Raw genomic sequence first — 13,407 nt, forward strand, 5'->3', positions numbered from 1 at the left:
AACTCACCAAGGCCAGCTGGCCTGGGTCTGAAAAAGCCTGAGTTAAAACCGGTCTCACTGAACATAGTGGACAATGAGGACTACTGAGACCTCAAGAACAATGGCAATGGGTTTTTGATCCTACTGCACGTATTGGCTTTGTGGGAGCCTAGGCAGTTTGGATGCTCACCTTACTAGACCTGGATGGAGGTGGGTGGTCCTTGGACTTCCCACAGGGCAGTGAACCCTGACTGCTCTTTGGGCTGACGAGGGAGGGAGACTTGATTGGGGGAGGGGGAGGGAAAGGGGAGGCGGCGGTGGGGAAGAGACAAAAATCTTAAAGAAAGAAAGAAAGAAAGAAAGAAAGAAAGAAAGAAAGAAAGAAAGAAAGAAAGAAGGAAGGAAGGAAGGAAGGAAGGAAGGAAAGAAAGAAAGAAAGAAAGAAAGAAGGAAAGAAAGAAAGAAAGAAAGACATATAAAAAAAAAAGTCCTTGATGAAGCCTGACCCCAACCTGATCTGGATCATAACTGCGATGCTTCTTGTCCAGCTGATTTCACTTTACCTAGTGAAAGACTTGGATTGGAAATGGGTCATATTTTGGTCCTATGTTTTTGGCAGCTGCCTTAACCACTCAATGACTCTGGCTATCCATGAGATTTTCCACAATTTCCCCTTTGGCCACCACAAGGCAGTATGGAACCGCTGGTTTGGAATATTTGCTAACCTCCCTATTGGAGTTCCATATTCAGTTTCCTTTAAGAGATACCACATGGACCATCATCGATACCTCGGAGCTGATGGCATTGATGTGGCTATTCCTGCCGATTTTGAGGGCTGGTTCTTCTGCACCACCTTCAGGAAGCTTGTCTGGGTTATCCTTCAGCCTCTCTTTTATGCTTTTAGACCCCTGTTCATCAATCCCAAACCAATTACTTATCTGGAAATCATCAATACCGTGACCCAGATCATTTTTGACATTATAGTTTACTATGTTTTTGGAATTAAATCTCTAGTCTACATGTTGGCAGCCTCCCTGCTTGGCCTAGGTTTGCACCCAATTTCTGGGCATTTTATAGCCGAACATTACATGTTCTTAAAGGGACACGAAACTTACTCATATTATGGGCCTCCGAATCTGCTGACCTTCAATGTGGGCTATCATAATGAACGCCATGACTTCCCCAACGTTCCTGGAAAAAAACCTGCCCCTGTCTCACGAAGAATGCCAGGGAGTCTGGAAGACCACGAGCAAGGCGGCACCCTCTGGCTGAGTTGGCGGTTGTCCACCGTCTGTCATCTCGAGGCCTCAGTAACACTCATGGTTCACCTTGCTGTGTTTTTTCACTTCCAGGTGAGGAAAATAGCAGCTGAATGCTACGATAAACTCCCCCAGTACAACTCCTGGATCAAAGTGCTGTATGATTTTGTGATGGATGACACAATAAGTCCCTACTCACGGATGAAGAGGCCTCCAAAAGGGAGTGAGAATCTGGACTAAATATCACAGCCAAAGGAATTCCTCTCCAAAGCTTCATAATAGCTGATAAAGTGGAATTTTCATCTTGTTAGCTTAAGATCAGTGATGCTCAGAAGCTGCACTGGCTTATTTTAAAACTAGGATCTCTGTGGTATCAGAGGCTACTACTCAGCCTGAGACAGCCAGTCTTGGCTTGCTCGCCTGTACTCATGCATTGTATTACTGTTACTAAGGGTGTGTCCACCTGCATCTGTCATACTGTAAGCGTATCATAAAAAGACTATTATGTTATTTTTCACTATAGAGTTTTACTTTATTAAAACAACTAATAAACCAAACTGTTAATCACAGTAAAAAAAAAAAAAATCAGTGCCATTGTCCTTGGCTTCTCAGTCAGTCCTCCATGTCAGCCATGTTCAAAGAGTCCAGTTTGATCACATGCTCCATCAGTCCCAGTCCAACTGGCCTTGGTGAGTTTTCATTAGATCGATCCCACTGTCACAATGGATGGGCGCACCCCTCGCGGCCCTGACTTCCTTGCTCATGTTCTCTCTCCTTATGCTCCTCATTTGGACCTTGGGAGCTCAGTCCAGTGCTCCAATGTGGGTCTCTGTCTCTATCTCCATCTATTGCCAGATGAAGTTTCTATGGTGATATGCAAGATATATATTAGAGTGGCTATAGGATAGGGCCATTTCAGGCTCCCTTTCCTCAGCTGTTCAAGGAACAAGCTGGGGACATCTTCTTGGACACCTGGGAACCCCTCTAGAGTCCAGTCTCTTGCCAACCCTCAAATGGCTCCCTTAATTAAGATATATACTTCCCTGCCCCCATATCCACTCCTCCTCCATCCCAACTGTCCCATTCCCCCAAGCTCTCCCCCAAAGGTTTGGTAACATTTTAAATTCTACTTAAAAGTATAAGGTGGCTGTTGCAGTGAGGGTTCCCATCATGGTCTTGGCATCTTTGTTCATATTCTCACTCCTCCAACTCTTCAGCTGGACGCTCAAGCTCAGCCCAGTCCTCCACTGTGGGTCTCTGCCTCTGTTTCCATCAGATGTTGGATGAAAGTTCTATGGTGACATTTAAGATATTCATCAATCTGACTAGAGGGCAAGGCCAGTTTGAGCACCTGCTCCATTATTGCTTAGGGCATTAGCTGGGGTCAACCTTGTAGATTCTTGGGAATTTTTCTAGTGCCTGGTTACTTGCTTGCCCCATAATGTCTCCCTCAATCAAAATATTTCTTTCTTTGCTCTCATATCTGTCCTTCCTCCATCCCTACTATCCTATTCACTCAAGTTCTCGGTCCCCTTCTTCACTCCTCTTCCCCATCCACCCTCCCTTCTCCTCTCACTCCCATGCTCCCAATTTTGTCAGTGATCTTGTCTATTTTCCCTTTCCAGGTGGATCTATGTATGTTTTGCTTAGGGTTCCTGAGCTAATAGGAGCTCATCGACTCCAGCTCCACAAGGAAGGAATCAGCGTAGGTCCAAACAAGTACCTCTGAATGTGGGCAACAGTTGAATGGCTTTGGCAAACTGCAGGGCTACTTCCAGTGGCACCAGGATTTATCGCTACTGTTTGTACTGGCTTTCTGAGAACCCATTCTCTTTGGATAAATATGTTGCTCAGGCAAGATATAGTAGGGAGGACCTTCCCCAAAGCAATGAACCTTTACCCTCTCTGAGGAGTGAATGGGGGTAGGGAAGAAAGGTAGAGGAAACAGGAGGAGGGGAGTGAGAGGGAACTGGAATTGGAATTGGTATGTAAAATGAAAAAAGGTAGTTTGTTTTCTTTTTAAAAAGTAAGAATAAAAAATCTATAGAGAAAAAAAAGATAGGAAATGTTACATTACTAGTCCACAGATAACATAGAAGGTCCTCAAATTCAGATATTTCTCTTGGTATTTATGACATCTTCGGTGTTTTACATTTCTGTAAATCTAATATCTGAAGTAATTATTTCATTTGCATGAATGAGAACAGGTATGCTTAAGTGTTTTAGGTTATTTTTTCTTAAAATGGGTTGCTGTAAATATTTTTGCACAGGATAGAATAATGGGTTTTGAAAATATTCTAAATATCTGGTTTAAATAGTATAAACAAGAGGAAAGACATCAAGAATGATCTAAGAATACAACCAACTAATAGCAAATGGAGTGTTTAATATGTAGACTAGAGGTTCTCTCATTCTGGATTATGCTTCCTTGTGATATGTTACACTGTGCTTTTGATATTGCCTAGCCATGTTTACATTCAAGTGATTGATAAAAATTATGTCATTTCAGACTCCTCCCTACAAAACATATGGTTTTCACTATATAGGAGACAATGAACGTGGATTGTCTTTTGACTTACTTTTTCATTTTATTTTTTAAAGATTTATTCATTTTATTTTATGTATGCGAGTGTTTTGCCCGTAGGTATGTTTGTGTACAATGTTAGTAACTGGTACCCCATGAAAATGAAAATGTATCAGATCCCCTAAATCTGGGGTTACAGGAAGTTTTGAACCACCATGTGGGAGTTGGGATTTGAAACCAGGTCCTCTAGAAGAGCAGAAAATACTCTTAACCACTGACCCATCTCTTCAGCCCTGAGGACTGTTCTTATGAGTTCAGTCATACCATCTGTTCTATATTTATTTATTCATTTATTTATAGTTTCATTTAGATTTATTTTTCATTTCAGAATTACCACTAAACTGTCTTTAAGTCCAATAAAATCCAGTGGCTTTAATAATGTCAAACTCTGTTTTCCTGCTTGGGCATCTATTGTTCAATTGAAGGCGTTGTTCTTTTAAGGAAATGTCTTCAGATACTTACATCCCACTCACTCTCATGCGGTGTGTTCTCTGCCACATGGATTCCTTACCCTGACAGGTTATTAGTGAATTGATCTTATGCTCTAAGAGTACATATTTAGTTTCTTTAAATCATTTTTTATTTTATGTGTAGTGTGTTTTGCTTACATGTGTGTCTGTGTACTGCATTCATGCTTGGTGCCCACAGGGGCCAGGAGCAGGAGTCAGAGTCCCTGGAACCAGAATTACATGCAATTGATAGCCACTATAGGTGAGTTGGGACTTGAACACAAGTCCTCTGAAAGAGCAGCTAGTGCTCTTCATCTCTAGGCCTTTTCTCCAGCCACCTATATTTTTATTTTTCCAGTCATTTCTCCCGTGATATTTCACTTTGCTTTGTTTTTCAAGATTCATTGTCTTCCATAGTGTTGTCAAGCTATGTTATATCAAGATGTGTGTGCACTTTTGTAAAAAAAAAATCCAAGTGTGGTGCCCAGACGTGAGGCTAACTGAATCCACAAAAAGCCTGAGAAAGCTTGGGAAAGAGTAAAGCATGTTTTCTTGGTAGCAGCAGTTTCTCGGGTCTCCTCTGCTTGTTAGAAGCAAGCAAGCACTCTCATCTAAGAGAGGCTTCCTGACTCAGCTTCAGCTGCAAAACCCTGCAGCTCATTAAGAGGTCCTGCCACAAAACACTTAAATGGTGTTGGTGAAAAGCTGAACGCATGCTTTTCGGTTTTCAGCCGTAGCAGGAAAAAAGCTGCGCTGTTCAAAAATGCCGGCTTTCTGGGCTGTCCTGCCACGGCAAACTCTGACTCTTTTACGCAGGCGGTTCGTGTGGTTTGCAAGCACAGGCTGCTGAAGCTCGCTTGCTGGCAGGGACCTTGAAATGCCATAGAGTTGTGGCAGTAAACGTGGCTACAACCGGTACCTCAGCCATGAGGCCGGAAAGCTAAGGAATGGACTGGATCTAGCTGGCAAAGCCACGGCTTTAATCCTACTCATATTGCTCAGTAATTTAAAGGCTCGTGTGGTCAGAAAAAGAGAGATATACAGTAAAGAGATTCAAAGACAAAGAAAATGTTTAAATGATTTACAGTGTGTTAAAAATATATGCAAGCTAAAAGTTAAAAGTTCTTAAAAAAAAAAAAGAAAAAGAGAAGTTGTGTGTGGTAGTACACGCCTTTAATCCCAACACTTGGGAGGCAGAGGGAGATTGACCTCTGTGACTTCAAGGTGTGGTAGCACACGCCTTTAATCCCAGTGCCTAGAAGGCAGAGACAAACAGATCTCTGTGAGTTCAAGGTGTAGTAGCAAACACCTTTAATCCCAATGCCTGGGAGGCAGAGACAGGCGGATCTCTGAGAGTTCAAGGAGAGCCTGGTCTACAGAGTTATTCCAGGTCAAAGAGATACAGAGAATATAAAAGTAAAAATAAACGAAATAGAGGTTAAAATAAAGCGTACAAAGATGGAAAATACACAGAGAATCTTGATACTGTATACTATTATGCTCTCTTTGAATTGTTTGAATGCTGAGGAAGGAGCAACAGCTGCCAAAAGATATTTGTTTATAAATGCTGCTGAACTAATCCAACGTAGAGATTTTGATGCCTTGACTTTGAAATTTGGATCTAAGGACATGATACTTTGGAAAGGAGTTTCTTTTTTTGTTTTCACAGAGGATGAGACCCTGTTCATTTCTTCTATTCCGATATGGTATGATGGACCACGCCCTCCTGAACGGTTGCTGTGAATACCTTCAGAAAATTGCTTCGCTCAACTGCCAACTGAGATGAAACTAGCACACAGGTTATACCATGAAAGACCTAATTAACGACGCCCCCATTCAGCAGGAAGCAGTTTGGAGAGAAAAAACTGCGCCCATGTTCCCAAATATGGTTTATAAATGTTCTTTTACATTTAAAGGGGGATATGATATAGATATGAATAATTTGCATTAGTATAGATTTTGCTTTATTGATAGAGATTTAAGGTCAATTTTGAATGTATATAGGTTGTTAATGAATAATCATTAATAGTAGTTAAGCTTGTAGTTATGTTAGTTAAGATTTTCTAGATGTGCATAGATATATTTTAGATAGGCATTCTTCATATCTTTCAAAGGCTAGAGAATATGGCATTTTACATGTTTTAATAACTTAGGACTTTTCATGACAATGAGACACTCTGCTCCTGGCAGCACCAATCTACTTCAAGAGGAAGATGGGCATCGAAGAGGATCCTTATGGAGTTTGATAGCCATTTGGGCAAGAAACTGCTCTTGCCTGGACTATTGCATAAACTGGACACAGAGAACCCGCAGAGAGAGGACTGCTGAACTTGCCTAAAGGTGAGATGATCTTTCGGGGTTCCTGATTCATGAAAGAGTCTGCAAGACATTCTTCAGGACAAGCAGATAGTGACTGCCTTTGAAATTTCCTGCTTTGTGGAAATGTCTGCTGGAAACTATGGGCCTGTAGGCCGAAGATGGATGCCCCAACGGTACAGAGGAACTTTGGGTGACTGTCCAGGCAGCGAGATGTCTCTGTCATTTCTAGAGCTTTGGATGTTAAGTTAAAGCCTTCTTTTTTTTTTTTTTTTTTTTTAAACAGAAAAAGGGGAAGTGATGTGGGAGTGTCATATATCAATCTGTTGATTTCATTGGTTAAGTTATAATAAACCAACTGCTTGGCCTCAGCTTGGAACATAGATGGGAGGAGTAAACAGAATAGAATTCTGGGCGGAAGAGGAAGTGAGGTCAGACTCTGCTCTGCTCCCGGAGAGACCCGACAGCTCTGCTGGAGCAGAGACGCCATGCTCAGCTCTCCCAGGCAGCTGCAACCCACGATGGACTTAGGCTAGAATCTTTCCGGTAAGCGCACCTTGGGGTGCTTACACACATCATTAGAAATGGGCTAGTCCAGGTGCGAGAATTAGCCTGTAAGGGCTAGAGTTCATGGGCCAAGCAGTTCTTTAAATGAATACAGTTTGTGTGTTGTTATTTCGGGCATGAGCTAGCCAAGCGGCCGGGGTGTTGGGGACGCAGCCCCGCCGCTCTTATTTCAACACAAGTGAATAAAATATTGTATATTACTGTCACACACTTTTTATCATATAAGTGGCACTTGATAAGCAATGCCTATATTAACTCTTTCATATGTGTTTCAGTGTTTGTACTTGGTATCACTGAAATCAGAAATTTAAAGGATGGAAGTCCATAAATAAAAGAGATATGCCTGTGTTGCTGGCAAAATGAATATTTAAGGAAACTGAATTCTTTTCATAATAACTTGACAGTTATAAGTTGAGTATAGAAAATTAGGCAGCCATTCATAGTTGTATCTCATGATGTTAGGTCCTGAAGAAATCTAGGAAAAGTGGCTAAATGAGGAGCCTATTATCATATCAAAGTGGACACTGGCTGCCTGGTTCTTCCAGCATCTCCCAGCATTGCAGTTACCAGTTATAATGGGCTCTTCCCAGCACTTCTCCCATTCCCTTCCCTAATCTTCTCCAGCCCCTGAATTTTTCTTCCCTTCCCCCACCTTCTCTTCCCTATATAATCCTGCCATTTTCACTCTGCTCTTGGTTCTCTTTGCCCTCCTTGTCTCCCTCTCTTTTCTCTTCCTCTCTCACTCTCTCTCTCCCCTCTTGATGCTCTGTTCTATTCTGCTGGCCATGTTCAGTCTGGTCCTCTCCCTCATATATACAATACAAACCTTCTCTTCAACCATACCTGGGAGTAATCATGTCCTCATTTTCATTCGTCTCTTGTATATAAAGTATATTTTAATAAAGAAACAAAATTTCATTAATATTTAATGAATTTTATTCTAACTTTGTATGATTTATAATGAATATCAGAAATGATGAAAGTACACACATGTTTGGGAAGCCTAAATAAACTTCTCCTTAGAATAGAAGTCACAGACCTCCAATAGAACAAGCCCTGAAGCTGAGGATTTGCATCTAAGATATCAATCAGTGAATCGTCAAAATTCTGAGAGTGTTTTAACCTCTAAGAAGGTAAATCTAGGAAGGTAAATGTGTGGTGAGCACTTCTGTGTATGTGAGTGACTGTGGAATTGTAGACGCCCAAGCTTCCTGTCGCTTTTGAGCAGGGATCCTTTCCAAGCTTCACAAATAACATGCCTCATCCTCCTCTGCCATGCAGTCAACATCATTGTGAGGAAGCAACCTAAACTCTGAGTCCTTTGGCACAGTCCACTTCAGTGACCTTGAATTTACTGTACAGGCTACTTTTAATTTTAGGCCTCCATATTATGCACACTTTAATATCTATATTATTCTTTTCTAATTATTTAGGAACTGTCTTAGACTGGGGTAGGATCTGTTTAAGGTGTGCAATTCTAGTGCTATGCAAATAGCCATGAAAGTCTAGTGCAGTCCTCGCTGTCCATCGGTGATTCCTTCATGGCTTACACTGTCAACATTACAGCACAAGGTTTGCAACAATGCTACTGCCTCAAGCTCATGCAGATATTCAAGCTGTGTTGCAGGTCTGTGTGAAGGACTCTTACCCTATCATTAAAACCTGCACCAAGTCCTTTACCTGAGTTCTGAGTGCATCCCCAATGACTGTATAATGGCTATATTTACCTACTAGAGCAGCGCTTCTTAAGTGCTTTTTCTACTTGCTAACCTTTTTCCTCGAGTGCTTTCTCATTTACCTTCAGGTAGGTACATATAGGAAGTTTACTAATGAAACATTAATGCATTAATCACAAAGAATTTATTTTAACACAACTTGCTGAATTCATATAAGTTTCTTAGTTATTAAAGACTAAGGCACAATTACATACTACTGAGAAGGATGCCCTTGCTTAGAATTTATAAAATATTAAAACTTGGCTGAACATCTGATGCAAGATGTAAAGTATCACCAGTGCTTTTCAGAACTGATCTATATTTTGATTTTACAGTCATCAAAGTGGAAAGTGCTGCTTCACATGTAGTACAAAATGGCAGAAGTGTGTTTAGAATTATTCCATAAATTGTTAGAGCTTGGGTTCTAATTCCAATGCCAAATTATTGAGCAGTTTCTTATGAAACCAGAGTCAGTTATTCCAATACTATTATTAACATCAAAATGTTTAGGTTTGGAAAGATGGCTCAGCAACCATCAAGCAGCTCACAGGCAGTATAGCCCAAGCTCCAAAAGATATGATGTCATCTTATAGGCTCCACAGGCCCCCACACATGTGCAGACACACACACACAAAATAAAAACAAACCTTTTTTAGAAGTTATTTTTAAAAATTACCACAAAACATTCAAACACATTAGTTACATTCTGAAGAACAGTAGTAGAAAACTATTCAAGTCCCTATTTTCTATAATTAAATCATGATATTTATATAAAAGGAGGAAAGTTTTCATATAATCCATTACATACAAAGATCTCAATTCTTGACCGAGGCGTTTCAGGCAGCCTTCACTGGCCTTTCATGGTATGATCACATGCACAATACAAATCGCTCATGCCTGGTGCTCAGTGATCACTCAGTGCAACACAGGCAGACACTCCCAGAAACTCAATGGGCTCATTGCTCATTTAATTTGGATTTCTTATTTGATCAATGCAGATTCAGAAACGTTTTACTGTTGTCAAATATTTGCAATCCGTATGCAGATATACTACCCTAGATGATACCATGACACTCAATTTAAGAATCTGTGAGTAACAAGGCAGTGGTTCAATCCCAACACTCTGGAGGCAGAGGAAGGCAGATCTCTGTGACTTCCAGATCAACCTAGTCTACAGAGCAAGTTCTAGGACAGTAAGAGCTATACAAAGAAACCCTGTCTTGAAAAACAAAGCATCAAAAATAATCTAAACTAAAGCAAAGCATTTTTTTTCATGTTGGCTCCTTTTTTAAATGTTTACACTGTGCTCCTTTCTAAAATAAATCAGTAACGTATCCCTGCTTATACACTTTAGTGGCATTGCTTCCTATTTGTCATATTAATAGGCCATATTGTCAATTTTTATTTCTTGTAAGAATGTCTAAAATGTCTTTACTATCATATTTAATTTGCATATCAAATCTGTCAATCTATGACCATAGTAGTACTTTCCTTTGCTATCCCAAAATATTATATCTCCATATTGCCTCAAGATTACTAGTTTTTTGAACAGAACAATATATTAAATAATGAAAAATGAAATCAATATTTCATCTGCATTCTTTTCTGAAGGAATCTTCACATAGATTTGAATCTTTGAGCTATATTAATTTCCATGTCTCAGAAAAATTACACTGACTGTTCTTACAGGGAAAGCATGACTGTGATTCTCTGTTGTCTCCTCCCACATTTTAAAGTGGCAATTTGCCGTGTAACCTTATTTCTCTGATGGCTGAAGAAAGGTTATTAGAGATATTTTACAAATTTCAATATACTAGAATCAAAACTACCATTATTACATATATTTTACTTTGAACTACGGCACTAAATATAAGTAAATTCATTTCTATTTATAGATAAAGACAAGAAGATAGATGGCAATGGATAAATGTATGTTTATATTAAATCAGAACTATAGCTGGGCTTTGTATCACATACCTTAAATTCCAGCACTTGAGAAGCAGAGGCAAATGGATCTCTGCAGTCTACATAGCAAGCTCTGTCTCAAAAAGAAAAAGGCAAGTAAAAACCATAACTGAGAAATCTGAAGATTCTCAATGAAATGATAAATAATTTCATCAGTAGTTTTTATAAAATTCAATATTTAAGATAAATATAGAAATACAACATTATATATAATATATCTTCTATTAAATAAAAGTTTAAGAACAGAGTGACAACAAAGGTTAATACACTATTGCTGTGAAGAACACATTTCAACAGAAGTTGTATCAATGTTTTAGTATTCAGAAATTTTCTTTTTTAGGAGAAGAAGACCCACTACTCGGTTATGAATCTCTTTGGTCTTAACACCATACACCAAGGGATTGACTGTGGGGGGCACTAGTAAGTACAGGATTGCAAAAATTATATGGACACTTGGAGGCACATTCTTGCCAAAACGATGAGTCAGAAAGCTGAACAACGCAGGTGTGTAGAAAGCAAGAATGGTGCAAACATGGGCCGCACAGGTGCCCAAGGCTTTCGAGCGAGCTCTCTGGGAAGAGAGTCGGAACACTGCCTGGAGAATTTTTATATAGGATGTGCCTATGAGCCCGAGGTCAAATACTGCCACTGAAAGGGCCACTAGAATTCCATATATTCTGTTTACATAGGTGTTAGCACTGGCCACCTTCACCACAGCCATGTGCTCACAATAGGCATGGTGGATGACATATTTGGTATAGTAGAGCAGTCTTTTAATGAAAAGGGGACATGGCATAATCATAAGTGTAGCTCGGCTGAGGCCAACTAGGCCTATTTTAATCACCATGGGTGTTGTCAGGGTTGATGCGTAAGACAGTGGGAGGCAAATGGCCACAAAGCGATCAAAAGCCATGGCCACTAGGATAGCAGACTCCATGATGCAAAGTGTGTGAATGAAAAACATTTGTGTTAGACAGGCATCAAAATTGATCCAGTGTGCACCAAACCAGAAGATGGCAAGCATCTGTAGAGCTGCAGAGATGGTAAGACACATGTCGTTCATTGCCAGCATACAAAGGAAGAAATACATAGGCTGGTGGAGACTTGGCTCTAACTTGACAGTGGTGATGATTATGCTGTTCCCCAGCAAGGTCAGGACAAACAGGAGACAGATAAGGATGCCGATCCAGCAGTGAAAGCTTTCCAACCCAGGAATACCAACCAGGAAGAAAGATGTAATGTGATGTGTAGCATTGCCGTCCATGTTAAACCTAGGGATGCTGCATGTTAATAATACTGTAACCAGCCAGCAGGCAAACTTTCTGTAGGTAGGCTGATCTAACATCCCCATTCCATCAATTGGACCCTGTAAACTACAAACCGTCACCCCAAACCCTTTTATCTTCTGCAACCTCAGAGGAACTCTGAAACACAGGTAGAAATACACAGGGAGGACCAAGAGGTGAGAGACCACCCACCCAGTGGGCCACCCTACTCTCTAGGTCATCCATATTGGGGCAAAACCCCAGGACCCTTCCCCTCCTGCTGCAGCTTTGCTAGGCAGTCAGCAGACAAGCTTCCTGCATGTAGGCTGCTCCAACAACCCCACCGCATTGAATGGACCCTGTAAGCTATATGTACTACTCCATCCCCAAACTCCTCTTCTCCCCACCTCCCCAAGACCTCAGAGTAACTCTGAGACACAGGCTGCAGCAATACAGAGGGGTACAAGAGGTAGGCTGCTCCAACACTCCCACCCCATTGATTAGATCCTATAAACTACAAGTCCCACACTTCCCCCAAATTCTTATATCCCCCAACACCTCAGAGGAACTTGGAAGCACAGGCTGCTAATACACAGAGAGGACCAAGAAAATGAACCAAAAAAAGCAGGCCAAGAGAGATCTCAGGGGCTCCGAGACATAGGCAGAGAAAGTACAGAGCAGACAAAGAATGGTTCCCAAAGACACAGACAGCCACTGCAAGGATTGGACCAAGAGGCAAAAACACTACCGGCACTAATTGGCGGAAGAGATGGGTAGGCGCCAAAGCAAGAATTCATTCTACATAAACAACAAGATGGTTATACTAGAAACCAGTGGTTATACAACAAGAGTACTTGATCATCCTAACCCAGAAGAAGCTGAAGAAAACAATTTTAAATGCTACTTTATGAAGATGATGGAGACCCTTAAAAAGGAAATGAAAATTAATCTTATTAGAAATGGAGGAAAAGACAAACAAAAATTGGAAGAAAACAATAAATCTCTCAAAGAAACCCAGGAAAACCAAGAAAAAAACAATCAAACAGGTGAAGCAAACAGTTCAAACACTTCAAGACATGAACACAGAAATAGACACAAAAGAAAACAAAAACTGAGGGAATTTTGTATTGGAAAATCTGGGTAAATAAATGAGAACTACAGAGGCAAGCATAATGCACAAAATAAAAGAGACGAAAGAGAGAATCGGAGGTGTTGAAGATACTATAGATGAAACAGATTCATTGATAAAAGAAAACTTTAAGTCTAACAAATTTTTAACACAAAGTATCCAGGAAATCTGGGATGCCA

The 13,407-nt window shown here is 40.5% G+C and overlaps 2 protein-coding genes across 2 annotated transcripts; one reads left to right on the forward strand and one right to left on the reverse strand.

The window, feature by feature from the left end:
* Nucleotides 1-473: 473 nt before the first annotated feature.
* LOC126492681 (sphingolipid delta(4)-desaturase DES1-like) lies at nt 474-1,493 on the forward strand. The gene is made up of 2 exons (XM_050129221.1): nt 474-1,190; nt 1,332-1,493. The coding sequence occupies exons 1-2, from the start codon at nt 474-476 to the stop codon at nt 1,476-1,478; spliced, it is 864 nt and encodes a 287-aa protein (XP_049985178.1). The 3' UTR covers nt 1,479-1,493.
* A 9,654-nt stretch (nt 1,494-11,147) lies between these two features.
* On the reverse strand, nt 11,148-12,098 carry LOC126492655 (olfactory receptor 52P1-like). The gene has a single exon (XM_050129198.1). The coding sequence runs from the start codon at nt 12,096-12,098 to the stop codon at nt 11,148-11,150; it is 951 nt and encodes a 316-aa protein (XP_049985155.1).
* Nucleotides 12,099-13,407: the final 1,309 nt, after the last annotated feature.

The sequence above is a fragment of the Alexandromys fortis genome, unplaced genomic scaffold, assembly GCF_014885135.2.
Source record: "Alexandromys fortis isolate MF-2015 unplaced genomic scaffold, M_Fortis_MF-2015_v1.1 scaffold_303, whole genome shotgun sequence".
Lineage (NCBI taxonomy): Eukaryota > Metazoa > Chordata > Mammalia > Rodentia > Cricetidae > Alexandromys > Alexandromys fortis.